The sequence below is a fragment of the Nannobrachium achirus genome (assembly GCF_963921795.1).
Source record: "Nannobrachium achirus genome assembly, chromosome: 13".
Lineage (NCBI taxonomy): Eukaryota > Metazoa > Chordata > Actinopteri > Myctophiformes > Myctophidae > Nannobrachium > Nannobrachium achirus.
In genome coordinates, this window is record NC_137833.1 from 25,654,818 (window position 1) to 25,677,246 (window position 22,429).

General features: G+C 42.2%; 1 protein-coding gene across 5 annotated transcripts in view; it reads left to right on the forward strand.

Moving 5' to 3' along the window:
* Positions 1-11,438: 11,438 nt before the first annotated feature.
* Positions 11,439-22,429, forward strand: part of ehbp1 (EH domain binding protein 1) — a 226,204-nt gene continuing 215,213 nt past the window's right edge. For all 5 annotated transcript variants that reach the window (XM_080740474.1, XM_080740475.1, XM_080740472.1 and 2 more), the window contains exons 1-2: positions 11,439-11,865; positions 13,115-13,617. In XM_080740474.1, coding sequence (XP_080596600.1) covers positions 13,514-13,617 — 104 coding nt within the window. In that variant the 5' untranslated portion in view covers positions 11,439-11,865; positions 13,115-13,513. The remainder of the gene's footprint in view (positions 11,866-13,114; positions 13,618-22,429) is intronic.

Consider the following 22,429-nt stretch of genomic DNA (forward strand, 5'->3'; position numbering starts at 1 on the left):
ATTTTTGGACACTGCTCCTACAGATTTTGCCCTAAAATCACGGAAATCACTACACAGCATGTCTACACTCATGTCATCAACATGGATCAGGAAGATTTTGGAAAAACCCATTTTTGCCCTATTTGTGGAGATAAGCGACCATCTCCCGATTAGGGAGTCTTACTGGTACTCCCTAAATATTTCTGCACCGCTCACTTCGCACGGGTGCAATTTCAGGTTCAGATTTCAGATTGTGAATACTAAACTGCTCATGTTGAATTCGGCTAATTCATGGTTAGAACAGTTATTGATCGATCACGGCCATTTGATTGAAGACACACAAAGCATTATTATTATTATTATTATTATAGATTATTTAAAGAAAAACAAGGCTTGAAAACTGTCCACAATGTATCTCCCTAAATATATTTGCACCGCTCACTTCGCACGGGTGCGATTTTTTTGCCTATTATTTAATTTTATTTTCATTGTTTGTTGGATTTTCAACAGAAGCATTCAACATCAAAAGTTGGTATTATGCAGTTACAGTATGTAATAGCTTCCTCCAGTGCAATCCATCAAACAATTATTAACACCCCAAAAATCAAAACATACAGATATTGTGAGATGTTTTTTTGGAGCGGTGTGTGTAACACAGCAGCTCCGCTATTAGGCCGTGAGCTAGCACCGTACATATGGGGTTATCGGTATCATCTGGGGGGATTAATTCTCATAGTGATTTTTGGGAAGGTATACACCTCTAGTACTAGGAAAAATGTGATAGCCTTGCAGTGGAGGTAGCTTTTTGTGTGTTATCACTCCTTTTATAACCACATGCCAAAACACAGTTTTCAAAATCCGAATGGAACATTCTACTTCAAACTGATGGTTCTCTCTTAATATTGACCCTATTTCTTTGAAAAATGGTTGGGATAAAGCTCAGACTATATATTCTTCACTAATGTTGTTAACATTTGCACATCTATAATTGTTTTTTATTACAGGCAGTGACAACATAGTGACTTTAATTATGACATAATCCTCTGTGAACCATGGCTCCACATTGTTCGGTCATCGGTACCATCTGGGGGGAGCGATTCTCATAGTGATTTTTGGGAAGGTATGCATCCCTAGTACTGGGAAAAATGTGATAGCCTTGCATCTGTGGTAGCTTTCTGTGTGTTATCACTCCATTTATAACAACATGCAAAAAAACTTTTCAAAATCCGAATGGAACATCCTACTTCAAACTGATGGTTCTCTCTTATTATTCATCCTATCTCTTTGAAAAATGGTTGGGATAAAGTTCAGACTATATATTGTCCAGTGAGGTGGTTAAAATTAGCATATCTAGAATTGTTCTTTATTATAGGCAGTGACATATAGTGACTATATAATTATGACATAATATGCCAGGGCCCCAAAATAAATGTGGGGTCATCATTACCATCTTGGGGGCAATGATTCTCATAGTGACTTTTGGGAAGGTATACATCCTTAGGATTAGGAAATATGTGAGAGCATTGCATCTGGGGTAGCTTTCTGTGTGTAATTACTTCATTTATAATCACATGCCAAAACACAGTTTTCAAAATCCGATTGATTGATTGAAGAATTTATTAGAAGTTTGCAATAGAAAAAAGTACAGTCTCATGACAGTAAAAATCACTGGTACAAGGTCAACTAAAAGGAGATCCTAGAAAGCCAAGGCTTATTTCCACAGGAACCACACTTTATGTATCTCATATAACATTGAAAGACAGACGGATAGAACATAGTATCTAGGATAACATCAATTTCAAAAGCAGAAAAAGCAGAAATAAGGGCAGAGAAAAGGGGGGGGTGGGAGCATGGGGGCTTAGTCTATTTTATGAGGGGCCCAATAAGTGCACCTCCTAGGGTCTTTCGAGATTTAAAATTGATCAGCGGAGCAACCCTTTGCGAGAATCGAATTCGTTGGTTGACTTTATTTATTACCTTGGTAGTCATTTTTTCACTGGATAGGTTAGCCTCCAGGATGCAACCCACAGTGCTATCACAGTGTCACCTACTTTAATTGTGAAGTTCTCAACTTTGGTCAGTTTCTGACTAGATCCAAAGAGGATATATTCAGTTTTACCTAGATGAACGAGATCTGCACCTGGCTCAATGACAACAGACTCTCAGTCTGTTGTCATTGAGCCAGGTGCAGATCTCGTTTAGTTCACAGTTAAGGGCCTTTTCAACCTGCAATATCTCTGCCTGAGACTAAGAGAGCCGAGTCATCCGTGAACAGAAACCGATTGCAGTCACAAGCAGATCTCCCTTAGTATTGACCCTCTCTGGCAAGGATAAAGCTCAGACTATGTTTTTCATAAAGGTTGTTTAAAGTAGCATCTCTAGAAATGGTAACAGGCAGTGACAACATACTGTACTATTAGTGTAGTGACTACATTACATAAGATGTTTTCATGAAAGATGTAACACAAAGGGTTCCTTCATAAATAACCTAAAGATTTTAAACCATGTTTACATACATATATTTTAAGTAAATGTATTGTGAAATTCATTAAACAAAATATAGTGCAAGTGTGTAAGAAAATATCCAAAATGCCCACTATTTGATCCGCTTGTCCTAGTATAGAAAACCTGTGTAATCTCATGTTTTGGTTTTCATATGTGTAGAATCCATAATACCTCACATGTTAAAGGTCAGGCCAAGGTAACATTTGACCTCTGGGAGAACAACAAATAGAAAAACTCGATGAATATCCATTAGCATGTCACAGAACTGGTATTTCTCCTGACTGGCACACAGTAAGGATGTAAGGATGAAGTTCCAGAGATGGCTGCAACATGCAGGGTCATAGGAATTTAGGACATCTTGGTGCCTCAAATGCTGTGTGTGTGTGTGTGTGTGTGTGTGTGTGTGTGTGTGTGTGTGTGTGTGTGTGTGTGTGTGTGTGTGTGTGTGTGTGTACACCCCAACATTTTACAACCAAGACACACCAGTGCTTAGACTCCCTACTACTGTTTCTGCACATTTTGGAGAAGGCGTCAGTCAGCTCCACCCACATGCGTCATGACACCGATGGCAGAGGAAACCATGCAAGGCACCAACATAAAGAGCAGCATCATTCCTGCTCTTTATGTTGAGCAGAGACAGTGATGGATCATGGTGCTGACAGACAAGTTCTAGCTTAGACTCTGGCATGGAGCACATGCATCTCAGCAGGCACTGGGTGAGATATCAAGCATACTGCACATGGCTAGCACGGAAGAAGTACTTCATCATGTGCGTCATCATCCGTCATGAGAGAAAAGGTGACAACCTATTGGCAAGGTGTCCCCCTGCACATTCAAACTGGTGGATGGGAAGTATACAGTAGGAGTAATTAAGTTGTCAACCCAAAGTCAGCCAGTCAGATGCACAGTGTCCAGGTAGACTGCTGCTGAATCTGTTCAAATGCCTTTGGTCTAGTTGATAGAAACCACTTCAGAGTCCTTGATACACTCAAGACTCTTATCACTGAACTTGCCTGTCAGCCCTCCATATGCAAACACATTCATTTCCAGTGCTGAACTTTGCAACAGTATTGCAATGCAGCTGAGGAATGACTGTATAACATTGTCAATCATGAGGTGAATACTCTGTCAACCAGTGATCATAGCTGCTGCCTGCTTGGACACCTGGATAAGGAGTGATAAGGTGTGAGAGACCTTAACCTGACCTTTAGCACATAGGCCTAAGACTGACTAGCAATTGAATATATAACATAAATCTACACCTACTGTATGCCCCCCACCCTCCCAGGTCCCCATATGAATCACCTTAAGTTCACAGTGTCCCTCACACAACTGCAATACAATTGTTGTTTTTAACATGTTGTACAATCAGTGGATCATTGTAATACAATGGATTTGGCAATAAATAATTAACTGATGGTAATTTCACTGATTCAGCCACATTCATTGAACCCTAAAACCTTGGGTTAGATAGCCAATACCACCTTTCTATAGGTTGAACAGTATCATAACGCTATTTAAGCTCCAGGCAGCCATCTTGGACGCCATCTTGAAAATGATGGCTTTATAAGACATATACATTCCTACATCTTTAGTGTGTTCTTAAGCATGCCTAGATGTACCAGAACTAGTTGAAAAACCTTTTGTATATGGGGGTTAAGTTGTATGTTTTCATATAATGACCCATGTAATTTTCGCCTAGTGTTACATAATAAAATGCATGATAGCACCCATAAAGCTACCACTGGTGCAAGGCTATCACATATTTTCTAACTCTAGACATGTATACCATGCCAAAAATCACTATGAGCATTAATCCCCTCAGTTGATACCGACCAACCCCAGTGGCTCACCGTCTATATAGGCAGTAATGTGTGTCTGTCCTCACTAGTACGAGTGTGTCTGTCCTCACTAGTACGAGTGTGTCTGTCCTCACTAGTACGAGTCTGTCCAGTCAAGTTTGAAGAGGATCTGCACATGCGCGATTTTACCACCCACACACACATACACACACACACACAAACAAACACACACCCACCCACACACACACACACACACACACACACACACACACGTGCGCACAGCAGTTACACAACATTTCGGTACCTATCGAATTGAGTTCCCCTCCGCCCGGATGCATGGAGGCTGATGGGATACTGCAACATACTGCGTTATATAGATCTAAGACACAGAATTCAGATATCTAGAACACATAGAATCTAAAACATAGACCTGGAACTGCTTAAATTCACCGCTCCACTTCGAACAAGGTTTGATTTTTTATAGAAACCAGATATGTTTAAGACTAGCCATTACATGTACTGTATAGCCTATCAATTAAAATATTTTTGGACACATCCCACACATACCCTGTATAGCACAAGGAGTAGAGGTCTCCAGATTTCACATCAGTGGGTGGTATTACATTGACAATTGCCATTGGTCTGTGTCCGATAAACATACGTCTGTAACAACATGTAAAGGTTCAATTTGTAGACTTTATTTCATATAGTTATCTGCGTATTTGGAGTCCATCCCAAATGTGTATTCCCTTCCTTTGTGAAACTAGGCTACTTTTCTCAGGCTGCACGTTAATAATGTCAGAGGCACAGGAGCATTAACCTACCGTAGTGTCCCTATTCTGGGGTGAATATTCAGTGAAAATAGCAGATCTACAAGCTCACAACGAGTTGTAACGCAAGCTTGTACATCTGTTATTTTTGGCAAAGAGATATGGTGTAGATTTAAACATTTTAACTTAAAAAAGGTACGGGGCCTAGTATAGACCAGATTCTGGTAAACGAAGTATAGCGTTTAAGTGGTTAAAACTAAACAAAGCTGCAGACAGCCAGAGATTGATCGAGCCACCTTGACCAGGGTGTAACCTTGAATAGTTTGGCCTTAGGCTTCCACATAGGCTGTATGAGTGTACTATAGGGTGTAACATGATGAATTATGTCCTCCTGACTTGTCCTTTTCTACATGCTTACATAGCAAATGTGTTAAAGTAATAACCCCCATACTGTACTTTGTTGACCGTTGCCTCCCAGGGCTATTTTATTTGGCCTTCTCCTTTTTGGAGCTGTGTGAAGCACAGGCTCCCTATACGTGGCTGTGTGGGTCTGTGTGTCTGTGTGTCTGTGTGTCTGTGTGTGTGTATGTAGCCTGAACTTCCTAAACTTCGGCACGCCACTAGTCCCACAGTTTTGCCACCACACACTCGCGCCATATGTCAAATCGACCGGCTTACTCGGGAATCGTGGGCTATTACTTTTCTAAGAGAAAGGTTCTATAGTTTAATTGATATTAATTTATTAGTGAATTAATTTTCCCCATTGACTTATAATGGGAATCGCAAAAACTCACATTCAATTATTTGTCTCTCGCAAACCATAGGGGCTAGAGTTTCAAGACTTGGAGAGGAGGTTCATAATGATTTCAAGGATTAAATGAAAAATAATTGTGTCATTTGGCCGCATGGTGGCGCCATAACACCCCACTTTACGTTTTGGCCTGTAACTCTTGAACCGTAGGTCGGAAAATTAAAAATATTTTTTCCCTGGATTCCTTGGGCCATGACGCATCTCCCCATATAGGCCACGCCCATTTGCGCCATGATAGATTGTCCGCCATCTTGAATTTTCTCCAAAACACACTTTTTGCTCCTTTTCCTACATATTTTCTTCAAATGTCACAAAAATCGGTACACATGATCCACACACACACACACACACACACACACACACACACACACACACACACAGCTCCACTTCACACGGGTGTGATTTTTTCCCTCTGTCTCTGTACACCAAATATCTTCGCCGAAAATAGCTGATCTACAACCTTGAATATTTGCCGAAAGTTTGCCTATTATGACATACCCAAAAAAGGGACACTAGGCTTCATTGCTTAAGTCGCTTCCCTTGATTCACATCATACGCCACCACGTTCTAGCACCTAACTATTTCAGCTGCAATGCTATTAATGTGTTGTCACACTATACATCTCAAACAGGAAGAAACAAGAAAAACACCACACCTGCCAAACCATTGTTTTTTGATTGATTGATTGATTGATTGATTGATTATTGTATTAGACAAAAATGGAGAAAAGTACATGTATAGTCAATACAATTGAAATGTAGTACAGTACAAGTACAGTTAAACACCCTGCCTAAAAGGAACATCCCAAATAATACCTTTTATGGGTCTTTAAAATAAATACATTGTTGTGGTTTATCTTTTTATTTTATTGTTGTCTGCACTGTTGAGAAGCTGAGAATTTCACTAATACTGCTATATTGTATGTCTGTGTAATTGTGTAGGCCTATATCACAAAGTTACCTTGAAACTTGAACACACACAAACACATCCTGACACCCTTTCCTGCCCATCCTCCTCCTCATGTGTGAACCCTCATGTGGACTCCATCAGACACAGAGCAGTATTTAACACCAGATCGTTTGTCACATAAAAGCATTCCATTTCCTCCACATACGGCGGGGGGGGGGTTGCTTGTAATCTCTCAGACAGATTTGGAAACAGGCGTCGTGGTGCAGAGAGGGTCTTCTCTGCACACACCCCACTGTCAAGTCTACTCAGCTGTGGATCTCTAGACCAAGGGTCTTCAACAGGGGGTCCGGGAACCCCTAGGGGGTCCTCAGAGTTACAGAGTTACAGAGTTACTTTCCCCCTTTTTTATATTAACCACTTGAACCCTAGTGTCCATATTCTGAGAACTTTAGCCAAAAATAGCAGATCTACAAGCTCACAACGCCTAGATCGGCTATTTTATGGCAAAGGTTTGGAGTAGATGGGAAAAAACAGACTAAATACAGAGTGAAATGTCAAGTTTATTAAGTATTGACGGTTCAAGTTATCCAATATACCCTGATGATTTTGCTGTCAAACAATGAAAATATATGGAAACAGCAATTGACATGAATCCAAAATACGCTGCTGATTGTGCTGTCAAACAATGAAACGCTATGGAATCTATGAAAAGGTTGTGGGGGTCCCTGCTTCATCTCTCTCTCAACTAAGGGGTCCTTGGCCTTAAAACATTGAAGACCCCTGATCTAGACCAATGGTTCCTAAACACTGGGTCGGACACATTTTTATGTTTCCCTTTATTTTTTTGTTTCCTACATTTAGTTTTTCATTGTTATTGTTTAAAAACATTTTCAAAAACAATCCCCAAAAAAATAAAACTTTTTCATGATTTTTTTCAATAATTTCATGAAGAAAAATCTAAGATATGCCATAAATTAGAAAACAACTAAAATCTTTGGGAACCATGATCTAGACCAGTGTGGTTCCCAAACCTTTCAACTCAAGACCCAAAAGAGAAATTACACGTTTTCCCGGGACCCTAACTAGTGAAAACAGCAGATCTACAATCTCACGGAGTGTCACTTTGTGCCGCGTTGTGAGCTTGTGGATCTGCTATTTTCACGACTTCTAAACCTTGTTTTATATGTATTTATGGAAATTATCAGATTGTTTCTTTTTATTTATGAAATGAAACTTATAGGAAATAAAAAAGGGGATGTTTACTCGCAGCCCATACAAATTGGTCTGCGACCAAAATATGGTTCCCGACCCACTGTTTGGGAAACAGTGATCTAGACCAGGGTTTCTCAAAGTGGGTGCTGTCACTGTGGCACCCCAGGGTGCCGTGACGCAAGTCCAGGGGTGCCGCAGAATACTTCATTTGGAAATCATCAATATCACTTCAGTTTAACTACAGGGGTAGGCAACCTTAGGCAGAGGTGCCAACATTGGCACAGGGGAGGGTGACCACTGGCACACTGGCATACTGTAAGTGTGCGAGAGAGGCTTTTTCGTTTTAAATTAAATATTCAAAAAAAGGTTAAATTAAGTCCCCTCACATATAGAAATTACATCCTGCACATAATTCCACCTACATTCAATCTCTGAATACATCCTGTTGTGAAAGAAAATATTTCCAAAGTAATGCATAGGCCTATGTATAGCCTATGGATGGTTGCCGACCCCTACTCTAGACTGAGTAAAACGGACTTGAGTTGCACTTTCTTTGGTGTATTCTTTTTCACTGTACACTAAAAACCACCAATAGCCGCAATGCGTCACATTGTGATGCATTGTGAGCTTGTAGAATTGCTATTTTTGGTGAATGTTCCCCCAAGAATAGGGATGCCGGGGTTCAAGTGTTTAAATGTCAAATATAACGTTATTTTCAATCTGTCCCAGTGGAAACGGTTTTCTTGTGACATACTGTATCTCAGGGGGAAAGATATACATATGACATAATGTAAGGTACGAGTATCAGTGTAATTCAGGGGTGCCGTGGAAGTTATTTACAGGGAGACCTGAGTCAAAAACATTTGAGAACCACTGTCCAGAGTCTAGACTCTAGACCGACTGATGATCTAGACCGACTGATGATCTATTGACAGGCTAGGATCCGACAGACAGCTGTTGTCTGTGATGTGAAAGTAGGAAAACAGGTCTCATCTGACAATCTAGAACCATTATAGTAATCAGTAGAGATAGTGTTGTGAGATGAGATGAAAGACGCACCACAATAGTGTGTTTTATGTCCGACTGCCCTAAATGCCCCTTTGCAGACATACAGTCTTGAACTTGAACTGCCTTGAACTTGAATAAAGATAATGGCATGGATCAACATGTCCTTTCACTGTTTGGATCAATGGAAATTTGGAGGGGGGAGGGAGGGGGGTGAGAGAGATTCTTCGGGAATTTCCTGTTTCATCTCATAATCTGGCAGAGCAGAACTGCATAGGAAGCCATACAAGATAAGATCTGAAATAAATAAAACATTAGTTGATGTCTTTAGTCTTTCATTTCTTTTTGAGCGGTGGTCACAACGCTCCTATACGTGGCCGTGTGTGTGGGTATGTCTGTCTGTCTCCGTGTCTGTCTGTCTGTCTGTCTGTCTGTCTGTAGCCTGCAGTAACCTTTTCTGACCACACATGTTAAGGGAGGGGCGCTGTTGTTCAGGCCAGGCCAGACCAGGCACACACACACACACACACACACACACGCACACACACACACACACACACACACACACAGGGGGGAAGGGGGGGAACCACCGCTCAGTTCACACGGGTGTGATTTTTTATTTATTATTTTGTCAGTTTTGTGCCCACTCGCAAGTCGCAAGCGACAAATACATTTACATATATATTAGTACAAGGCTATGTCTTAGGGCAATGTAAGAATAATTACATTGACATTGTATTACTTTTTTATGTATAGGTAGGCTATTTATTCTTGTATTCTGCCTGTTGCCATGGTATTGGCAACCACATCCCCATTCCCCAATATTGTTTATTTAAAGTCCTAATTTAGTTTTCTTCCAAAGCTTCCAAAATTCACAGTGGGTCTCCAAAATGTTCTTGAATTCTTGAACTTGTATTCTTTCTCATTCAACATCCTGCATCTCTCTGGACATTGGCTTACAGCCTTACACAATATCTAATAACCAATACAAGAACAAGATATCAATTTCCCTGTTGAATTATGTCTCTTATCTTCATCTCAGATCAAATAAACCCCTTGTGGTGTTGGTGTCCCTCTTGATTGGCCCTCACTGCTTTTACAAGCTCGTTACAACTCCAGCCTGCAGTGAAGGCCCGGGGGCGTTAGCGGGAAGACATTGATTTCAGATGAACAGGGGGTATTTTATGTCCTCTTCACCATGCAAAGAAGACCCCCGGCTAGCAACAGCACAAGGTTAATACTAATAGGCTCTAATTTATCGGGCAGCAACAGCAAATGGGAACCCTCCTCATTTGCCGAGAGCTGATCGAGTGATAGCTATTACAGAGGAACAGGGGTTTAGCTGAATGTCTCTTTTCATCCGAATTTTCTTTATGTCATTATGTCACTCGGGCTACTAAACGATTTATAGGGTCACTGTCACACCCTGTCTGTGTGTGTGATGTGTGTGTGTCTGTCCATTTGTCCGTCTGTCAGTGGACAGCTAATCTACGGCACTGTTGGCCCAATCAACGTGAAACTGTGCAAATCGGTACACAGGAGACTCAGGAGTATCTCTATAGTCATTAAACCAAACGGGTCTGTCGTATTTTTCATATTCCATCCTGATTGGTTAAGATTGGCTTCCAGAGTTTGTGGGAGTGGTCTGTTTTGAACAAATTGTGCGATTGCCGTGAGACTTTGCATACATATTGATGCTAGGCAGAAGAAGAAATGCCACCCAACATTTTTCAAATCACGTTTTTTCCTACAACTGGAAAATGCTTCAAATCATGAATCTGAAAGGCCTTTCACATTGGCCTATAGCGCCACTATACATGACCTGGCGGAGACCTGTGCTCCAAGGAGCATGTTTTCTAGTTGCTTCTCTTGTGGCCTACCATATAAAAATAGCATTCAATTTTTTTTTTAAGAGTTTAACTGAAAGTTGTCTTTTAAAAAAAAATTCACCATCTGTCTGTAATAGGCCTATTAATAATAATGATAATAATAATAACAATAGACACACTATTATAGATACTAATCGGTGTCCGAAATGTTTAAATTATTTAAACAGTAGCCTATTCAGATGATAGCCTGCTGGATGATTAATTGCCAACATCATCCATGTCAACTGTAGCTGTAGTCTAGTACTATAGTAGGCTACTCTAGATACAGGTAGGCTACTGCTGACATTGATTGTATTGCAACATAGATGAAGGATTAAATGTCCTGACGGGTGTAGGGCCTGACCAATGTGATGACATAAGTTAATGCCTCTCATGAATCAGTAAACAGGCTCTGGCTAATGTGATGACAGCAGTCCCAGTGCCTCATGAATCGGTAAACATTCCTTAAATGACACAACCGTCTCACCAATGGGGGTATCCCAGAGGGGCGGTTCTTTGGATTCAGTACACCAGTTATCCAGGCGTTGGGAAAATGATGGAGGGCTGAGAGCGGTGTGTGTGTGTATATAGTGTATGTTTGTGTGTGTGTGACTGTGTGTGTGTATGTCGGACTGGACTAGTTGACTGCTGGAATTTACACCCTGGGGTTGGGAATACTTTTCTGTTTACTTTTTGAAACGGGACTCAGCAGATCAGTGCCGTCTGTGAAGATTTGGAGCTGAATCTCAACTTGGGGATCACTTTCCAAACCAACTCTTTCCTCTCTCTTGTCTCTTGTATGATGATCATAGCTAGCCACTGCTGCTAAATGTATGTATGGCTGCTGGTGGTGGTACTACTGCAAACAAGGTGATCATTAGCTAGCCAGTGGGCTAGGCTAGCACCGCTAGTCGGTAGTTTCCTCCGAGCCGCTCGGGGAGCAGGTAACGGTCTGTTCACCACCATGATGCGTGGCAGATGATGCGCTGGACGTCGCAAAAAAGGCGAGTATTAGCCTATCTCACATGTTGACACACATTAGCTTTAGCAAATGGATCATTAGTGTTCTGCCGAACTACGTGACCTATCGATTCTTGTGACCCAGGAGGTGTCGCTGTTTTGCGGTTTTCGTGGCAAATCCGTGCGTGTACAAAGGCCAGAGAAAATGCTGATGTTTGAGGTTTTTAGTAGCGAAAGAACGTCTTTTTGTTGTAATGCATTTCACATCAAACAGATATTTAACTTTAATATATAGTGTATCATTCTACCACTTGATCTAGGACACATTTCACTTTCAACATAACTCGATAGGTCACCAATTTCGCTGTGACACCGTGAAGCGGCGTATACAACGTTATCCCTTCACAACGGCCCCGGCTACTCCTTGGATTCAGCATTACATTGCACAGAAATGTAAACGGAAACGATTCATCTTCATAACACAAAACACAGCGTTACTTGAATGAAGTGAATGAAGTTGCATTGACGGGTATCATGGCAAGCAATATCCTCAGTGTTATATGTACCGTATCAATGTGTCACTCCCGAGAGTGTAGCTACAACACATGTAGGTAGATGGTTCATTTGGTTACATTTTGTGTGCACTCTTGTCTTGAGTTTTAAACAACGCCAGCAAGTAGACATCACCCCGGTGTGTTGGCACCAGGAGAAGTGCTGCTGGACAAGTCCTGCATGATTTTCAGAGAGACGGAGAGAAACAATAGTTTATTATAATAGAAATGTAACCATAATGGCGGTTACATAAGCTGAGGCATGTGCTCCTAGAAAGGGGTTTATGCTGTAAACGAGTGGTTCTCAAACTTTCATGTCAATAAGCACCCCCAAATTGACACATAGCCCGCGGACCCCCATTTGAAAAGATATGCCGGCTCCCTGGCCATAAGAGAATATTTTTATCGCTCTAGCATAGTAGCATTGATTCCCAAACATTTTAATTTCAAGGACCACCATTAGGCTACGGAGTACGGACCCCCATTTAATTGCATTTCTATCTCTGAGACCCCCATTGATATTGTAAACTCGATGTTAATTTAACTCTGAGTGTAGAAATGGACCCCTGGGGGTCCCCGGACCCCACTTAAAGAACAGCTTCTAATCGACATTGGCGTTATGATCTCTATCATGAAGCGTTTGGAGGCGGACTGTCCTTATTAAATAAGTTATAGCGTTCATAATAACCCGCAATGTCAGGACACCACAGCCCCGCTCACTGTGTGTTTGTGTTCTTTTCAGGCTGTCCCGACATAAAGGAGTATTGTATGCAGAGGATTATCCGGTGAAACGATGGAGTGATTTTTCTTTTACTATCACCATGCACGCTGTCAAGTCCCACCGCCACCTCTGCAGAGATTTCGTTTCGTTTGGGCTTAATATCGGACACTTTGTGACGGCCACCCCGCGGGAAGGGTCCGCCGTCGTTCATATTTAATGTGTTTCTGGTGGAATATTAACGATGTACCTACGCGGGTGGAACAGATTCGGAGACTTATTATAAACAATCAACACCGAGTGTGAGTTCGTGTGGAGGGAGAAGGAGGGAGGACGGGACAGGTATATTGTGCTGTATCCTAAAGAAGAAAAGAAAGAAAGAGAGGATAAAAACAACCCTCTCCGGTTTCCCCAAGAAGAAACATGGCTTCGGTTTGGAAACGCTTGCAACGTGTGGGGAAACACGCGTCCAAATTCCAGTTCGTGGCTTCGTATCAAGAGCTGATGGTGGAATGCACAAAGAAATGGTGAGTTTTTTTGGGACACGACGACACTCTCGACCACAGCGCTGTCATGTCTTGTAGCGCCCTGAAAACTCTATCTATCAGTCAGGAGGGAACTAAGGAATGTCGCTCCCCGCTCTGTGTGTTGTGCTGGAATGCTGTGCTTGGCCGCGGTCTTTGACGTCTCTCTGCTGTCCATAATTTACACACAGTCTCCGGGGTGTGCGGGCATGTCTGCAAGCTGGGAGGGGCCCTGCTGTGCTCGCAGCCTCATGAAATTGCTATGTTAGGATTTTCTCCCTTGCAGTGATTCTCAACCTTTTTAATTTCAAGGACCCCCAGTTTGACATGCATTGGCCACAGACCCCCATTTGATACTGTATATTATTTAGAAACTTCGTGACCCCTACCTAGAATATAAAATCCTTAATTTAACTCTTAAACCATTGTACACAGAGGTGGTTCTAGGGGGTGGCACTGTGAGGCGAGGTTCCCATTAAGGTGCTGCACTGCTGCCACGAGCCCAGGTGTACATATTGTACACTCTTGTGTTACAGACCTGTAGGACCCTTGGTGGTCTCACGTTGAGAACCAGTGCTCTTTTGCAAACATTCTCAATTTGTTTTATTTGCTGGTTATTAGGCTGTGATTAAATGTGACTCTACACAAGTGTACCAAATGTGTAAAGTCCTCTTATTTGAGGCTGTACATGTAGGTTGTTATGAAAGCAGTGGATGTTTGCACCAAGTAAGAATGTGTATGTTTGGCCTGTTAAACTGTGATCAGAATTGTGTTTCCGCCCGAGAGTCTGTCAGAGAATACCGAAGTCACATAATGTGTAGAAAATGGTGGCACGAAATGGGCTCGGTATAGTTAATTCATTTGCACAAATTCAGAATTTGTTTGGTTAGAGACCAAATGATTGACCAATGATTGTGTTTCTACTAGAGTGTAAAATAATCGTATTGTATGAAGTCATGACACAAGATGGGTGAGGCTTTAATGGGTGCTTGAGCTAATCCAGAATTTGTTTGCTTTGTGATATGAACTACATGATAAATGTGGCTTTACCTGACCATGCTGATGTGTAGAAAGAAAGTAATGTAAGTGAAAGTGTTCGAACAGTGGTGTGTTCTACCACGTTAAGCTATATACGTAGTATAACGGTCAGAACGTTTTGGAAAGAACGTGTGGTCTTCTAGTTCTACTAACCATTTCATCCATTGAAAACACAGTAGCGTATCTCGACGACCACGTGCAGGTAGTTATCGTATCCCTTCGAAAAAATCTATAACACACCACTGTGTTAGACATGATGCCAGCCAGTGACAGTGGGAAAACACTTGGTCTATATACCATGGTACAAGCTACTATTTAACCAGCTCCAAAACTCAAGCTGTCTCTGTTGAAGACTCTTTGTCACTGCTTCACCTTTTTGTCAGAATTATTTTTTAACTCAAAGACGAGTTAATTGACAGATAATAATAGTCTAGATTAAGAATCAAGAGGTGTTTATTTGTCACTCACTCAATACAGGTATACAAGCAGCAAAATGTTGGTGGGATATGGTACGCAAGACTGTGCAACATCATCAATACAATATACAAACAATGAGAACAGTATAATAGTACTGTATGAAATACATTTAAATAGAATAAGAAGGCAAGATGGCAGCAACAAGGATTTGGGAGCATACATAATAGAATAAATGTCAAATGTCAACACAATGATATGCTTATGTGTACAAGTGTAATTCCCACGTACATCTGTGCAGTAAGTAGTCTTGTAATATGTGTAACTTGTGTTCTGTAATGTATCAAAAGATATGGCTCATGTGCCACACAAAGTGTAATGTGTACAGTTAAATGATGAATTGTACCCACACAATGTGTCTTTTACCTGCAGGTATGTGTCCTGTACAGGGGAATGAGTGGTAGATGGATGTAGCCTGGAGGCATGTATTCTCTGTAGCATACTCGTGGCATGACGCACGCACGCACGCACACGCACACACACGCACCTCTAACCTAAACAGTGGTTCGGCAGTAGGACAGATGTTAACGTGTTGAGGAATGGAATGAGAAAAATGTACGTCTGTTCTCAGTACGAGGGGTGGGTGGGCTCAGTCCGTCAGTACTGTGCTCTATTGTGCAATCTGAGGCAAGCCCCTGGTATGTGTGTGAATGGTAAAGAAGGTGGAGTCTATTCCCAAATTATGAAGGACTAGCCCTTACCCGTTCAAAGATATGAGCTCCGAAATGATGTGCAGTGTGTGGGTTATGGGGTGTGCACTGTGCACACAGTATATGAGGGATGGAAAGTAACTTTAACTGGTGCTTACATGATAATATGTAGGAGCATCAATGTAAGAAATACCTGTTTCGTTTAATGGCTACAGAGATACTGTGTACCGATCTGCATGATTTTTGGACAACATCTGTAACAGGGCCAGACAACCCCCCCCCCCCCGCCCACACACACACACACACACACACACACACACACACACACACACACACACACACACACACACACAGCTGGTTAAACATGTTCCCTCATGCTAGATGCAAAATAGATAAGCCTCATGCTAGATGCAGAATAGATAGTAGATACACCATAAAAATGCTAATATACAGCATATGATTTGTGAAAGTGACAAACGGGCTTCACAGTTATGTCAGGTGTGTTCATATGCTAATGGTGATGCGATTTCAGATCAATTACTCCAGCCACTGAGGAGAAGCGCTGTGACAGACAGACAGACACTCAGACATTTGGAAAATTATATGTTTGATGGTGCAGAAAGGCAAGCATTTGTAGATAAGTGAAAACTGTATTCATGCTTGGCGGCATGAGTTTGTTGCTCCCATATTACCGGGCAGTGATGCAGCTTGTCAGGCAGGGTGTTGCTCTTGTAGAACGACCTAAGGATGCGGGAATCACACTGAATTCCTTCAGGTGATTGGGGCAATGCAGGCACTGCTGAACTCTTTTCACCATGTGCGTGGTGTTTTTGTGGCCCATTTGAGGTCCTGTGTATGAGGAGGTGCTTGAATTCACTGACCCTCTAGTCTCCAGTTCAAAGCTGTCAATTTAGATGGGAGTTCTCTCACCTCGACCTCGTGTAGTCCAGGATCAGATCCTTGGTCTTGTTAATGTTGAGTACGAGCTTGTTCTCCTGAGTATTTGTCTGTGATCCGATCTCGTTCCTCATCATCAGGACAATCCGGCCATACTTTATGATGATGTTGGATTGCCTTCATTCATTTGCAGGGGTAAATCTTTGAATAAATTGTTCAAATGAAAGCTATCAGTAGTGCCCTAGACCGGTGGCGACTCCGAGAACCAACAATCTGGGCTGGCTATACATAAAATTACTTGATGATAGGTCTTTTTTTCTAGAGTTGGATTGTGCATGGATCATGTGTCATGAGCCACCAGTCCATGCGATTGATGGCATGGATGTGCAAAAGTCAGCAATACATTCACACAGGACATGATGTAATGAGGCTGTTAACACAGTGGTCAGAGAACTGATGGGCTGAAGATGGTGCGTGTGCGTGTGCGTGTGTGTGTGTGTGTGTGTGTGTGTGCGCGTGCGTGCATGCACGTTCATATGTCTGTGTATGTCTCAAAACATGTTGGGGGATGTTGGCAGAGAAGCTTTGCCATGTGTTTATGTATGCATACACAGGCTGTCTTTGTAGGAGTGTTGATGCAGGGTCTCTGACTAGCTTGCTTTCTTGTTGTGCTTGTGTATGTAAGTGTTAATACACAAGCGCAACAAGAAAGAAAGCCAGCTTGTGTTACTTAAAATACCTCAAACTTTGAAATGCATAGGATATGGCTCAGTGTATGTGTGTTTGATTGAAAGCTAGTGTATTACTGTGTGTGTGTGTGTGTGTGTGTGTGTGTGTGTGTGTGTGTGTGTGCGCGTGCGCGTGCGCGCTCTGTCTTGTGCTTCATCAGTCCAGTATGTTATTGTTGCGATGGAAAGTTTCCATCAGTGCTGAGTGGAAACAGTCTCCAGAGCTCAAATGGATCCGGCAGTTTGAAATCCTTTGGGCTGAAATTTGTGAAAACCAGCAGCAGTTTTTTTTTTATTGCTGGAAAAGAGTCGCTGGTTGTGTGAGTGTGTGTGCATGCAAGCAAGAGAGAGAGAGGGGAAATCAGACAGTGTTAGTGACATAAAATAGCTTGGTACAGTCTGTTTCAACCCATGGTGTATGTGATTTAGCGGTATGATAGATTTGAATGTAACCGTCGGTTACAGTAGTAACTCCGGAAACAGTCATTTGGAATTAAAGATTTATTAGGCTACCCAGGAGCAACGATGTCTTGTTGTGCAGTAAAAGCTATTTTAAAAGGGCTTATTTAGTACTGTAGCTATCTACACGTATGTGTGTATGTACAGTATACATGCCTGTACAGTATGTGCTTTCTGGGTATTTGAGTGATTCTCAACTCATGCCTGGAGTGTGACCAATAGCTTCAAGCTGGCCTGACCCGCTGACCCCTTTGATCCCACCATACTCAAACCCCCAAATCCTGAACACGGCTGCTGTCATGATCTTTGCAAAATAGTCTCTGCATTTTTCTAATTTCCACTTTCACATGTACCTCTGCATATGCATATCCCTATGGGTACATGACATTTACCCCCATTTGAAAAACACTGGCCTGTGTGTGTGACCTCGTCATACAGTACCAATACATCATTCCAAGTTCCCACCACATTGACTGCTCAAAGTGTGCATTGGGCACATGAGCAATCAATTCAAAAAGTTGTCTCAACATTATGATTCACTATTACGGGATTTCTCCTCAAGAGCAGAGGACACTTCAGAAGTGGAGTGTGTGTCATATTGAGAGGGCCTTTGTCTGCCTTGTTCAGCAAACAAGGTGCCTCATACAGAGCTATTGGAAAAGATAATAAGCATGGAGTTTCACCCATGTTTTAACCCTGCTAGTGGTGGACTTCATAAGGTGCACAGAAAACACAATTGCAATGCAGTCAGTAGTTTGAGCTATATTCTTTGAGACCAAATAGTGAACCTGACTGACAACTGCCCACCATCGTCTTAAAGGAGGCAGTGACGTCAATACGTACGCGTCCCGCATCACGCACGCGTTCACGTCGCCCAAGAACGCGTTCATGTCATGGTCCCGGAGTCCCCTGGACGCAGCTCCATTCGAGTCCATGTTAAAATAATACGTCCCGACTAGGGATGGGTACCGAAATTCGGTACCGGGACAGAACCGATAAGGACATGACGGTTCCTGGGTACCCAAAAAGAATATTTACTTTCGGTACTGCTTATCGGTTCCTAGACGCACCAGTAAAAAAAAAGACGTGCTATCCGTTCAAAAAAGGCTTCATTACATTACATTATATTCATCTTCAAAGACTCATCTTCAAAGACGTATTTGACTATCTGTCAGGACCTGCCCCCGGTTACCGAGGCTAAACTAACGTGAGTTACGTGACAACGTGTATTCCTCCAAACACACACAGACACACACACGCGCACACACACAATCGGGGGACAACTGCGTTGCCACTCAGTCAGTCAACAAGTGGCAGCGATGCTAACAACATTAGCAGCTCAGCCAGTATAGCTCAGCCCTGCACTGCCACAGAGAGACGTGAGATTGGAGACTAAACATTTATGACAGCGTGGCATTCCTCTGAAAGACTGCACGGCAACAGTGCTTGTGTTGCGGACCACTGTGTGTCTCTCTGCCTGGGTTACGGTCAGGTTACGGTGCGTCTGCGACTGTCACCGCTCGCTCGCCAAGCTGTGTTCTTTTGTCAAATCTAAGCTGGAAAATCTAACACTTCCGGTGGCCGATCTCTTCAGAATAAGATATGTTGCGCTAGCAGCAATAAGACTTCCAGATGGTGGTCGATTTCGTAATGCAATTATACTTCCAGATGGTGGTCGACTTCTTAATCTCTTCAGAATAAGAGTATCGCTGAAGACATTGAAATATGTTTTCATTTGCATAATTCATCAAAACTGTAAATTAAACATTAAAATTTAATGAAAAATTGCTGTTTTAAATGATTCATTAAAACTGTAAATTAAAATTTAAAATTAAATAAAAGATTTATAAAAATGTGTAAAAACCAAACCATTTTGGAAGCGAAATAGGAACCGTTTGGAACCGAAACCGATAAGCAGAACCGGAACCGGAATCGTAAAAATCCAAACGATACCCATCCCTAGTCCCGACTCCCGCGTCGTCGCGGTAAAAACACTTTTAAAAAGTCCACAGACACCACCATTGTTCATGGGTGAAGGTATCCTTACCCTACGTTAACACAAATAAAATCTGCGTAGAAATAGTCTTAAACAGACGATAGAAACGACAATGTTTTGATCCGACCGACGCCATGTTGCGCACCCGTGTATGACAGTCACAGAATTCATCAGGGGCACATGTTTTAGCGTAGCACCGGGCCGCTCCCTGACCGTAGTGGCACAGTGTGTCTGGTGCTACACCAAAAGGGGTGCCCCTGATGAATTTGGTGACCATCATACACAAGGCACGGCGCTGAAACGTGACGTCTCTACACTGCAGGGACATGGCGCATGCGCACTGAAACTAGTGCGATCTCTGCTGCTTCTACTCATAGACTGTAAAGCTTCTACTTCATCTCAAGATGCTATAATAGTTTAGATAGTTTAATTTGTTTTTTGTATGTATTGTGTAAGATAAATATCATATAAATCTATATAAAGATTTATTATCAGTTAAAACTGGCACAGCTTAAAACAATTTTCACTAGTGGTTCTCAAAGTGGGGTCCGGGGTCCTTGAGGGAGTTCCAGGGGGTCCCCAGCTAAATGGTATTTAGGAACCAAATAGAACTTGTTGGGTCTGTAACTCAGTGAACAAATGGAACCAAATGGACCCGTTCCATTTGTACTCTAGTATTTTAACATGAATTTTATAATATAAATTGGGGTCCCAGCCCTCGAAAACATTTTATTGGGGACTCATAAAACTTTTTTGAGACTCATTTGAATGACCACCTGTGGGTCCCGGGACCCATTACATTGAAAACCTAGTAACATCACTGAGGAGGCGTTCAGACCAAAACATGACCCCCCCTGAATGTGCATTTTTTCATAAACGCATGAGAACGGGCCAGAGACAGCTTCCTAGCCCAGCCGAGATTCTTGCCTTCTCGCGAGACATCCGGGCCGGCCGGGCTCCTATGCTTGGAGGAAGTTCTCAATGGATTACTGCTGCTGATGCGCTAACAGCGAGCCTGTGCCTCTATTGGAACCGTGGTGGTCTTAAGGCTGAGAGGTAGCAATGGGCGAACTGTTATTTATTGTCTCGCACCAGCGACGACTTCATCTGCAACATGGCTCTTTTGATACAGCAGCGTTGTGCTCTGAGAAAATACAACCTGTGGAAATAATAAACTATACGCATTTGTGTTGTCACAGAGCATTATTCTCGTCCCTGTCATTCTACTCTGCTTCACGATTCACAATTATGCACGGCTGCACGCAATTTGGCCGCCACTACTACAGTATGTCTCGTATGCACAGCAGTTCATGGATTTATTTCACTTTAAAGGCTTAAAACAATGTTCATATTACTGTTTTATTGTATTATGTTCACATGGTTTAAAGCATTTTATTTATTTATATTTTTTATATATATAAAACGGCACGTCGACGAGTCACATTAACCCCCCCGACTTAACTCGACAAATCCAGAGTCAAAGACAGCCCTATACTACTTGCACACAAACATTTTAATGTAATGTGGTAGATATATTACCATGAACCGTAGCTATTTGAGTGACCCCATGACCTATCTTCTAGCGTCACCCTCATGCCAGAATATGTATTATACAACCAAAACGCAAAGCGATGTGGCTGAATTATACTGAATTGGCGATGTGGTTTGACTTTGCACGATTCCATCTGCAACAGTCCTGTCTGAACAAAAGACAAACAGAGATCATTTTCTCATCTTAAATGTTCCTAAAAGGCGATTGAGTCAGCAAAAACTAAAAACCCTGAATCCTGTCTTGTTTACCACAGCATTTCCTGACCAGCCCATGCCCCCCACCTTCTTTTTCACTCATCTTTGTGATCTCTCTTCAACTGGGCTGGGCTGTACAGTATTTTCTGGACTATAAGGCGCACCTGACTATAAGGCGCACTGTCAATGAATGGTCTATTTTCAAACTGTTTTCATATATAAGGCGCACCTGACTATAAGGCGCACATAATAGACGCTACCGTTGCGTTATGCATCCAACAGATGGAGCTGTGCTAAAGGGAATGTCAATGTCAATGAATGATCCATATATAAGGCGCACTGGACTATAAGGCGCACTGTAGTTTTTTGAGAAAATTAAAGGCTTTTAAGTGCGCCTTATAGTCCGGAAAATACGGTAATAGCAGAGAATTGTGTGTGTGTGTGTGTGTGTTGTGTGTGTGTGTTGTGTGTGTGTGTGTGTGTGTGTGTGTGTGTGTGTGTGTGTGTGTGTGTGTGTGTGTGTGTGTGTGTGTGTGTGTGTGTGTGTGTGTGTGTGTGTGTGTGTGTGTGTGTGTGTGTGTGTGTGTGTGTGTGTGTGTGTGTGTGTGTGTGTGTGTGTGTGTGTGTGTCGCTGCTCAGCTGTTTCTGACCCCGTTCACCGGCGCTGCTTTGATGTGCTGAGTTGGCGGGTAGAGAAGAGATGGCGTCTTCTAAATCTGCTGTCTGTTTTATGATAAGGCAGACCGACTTAAGCATACATACATATAAACACACACTTTCTCACTAGTCTTACACTCGCTTTCTCTTCATCACTCACTCAATCTCTA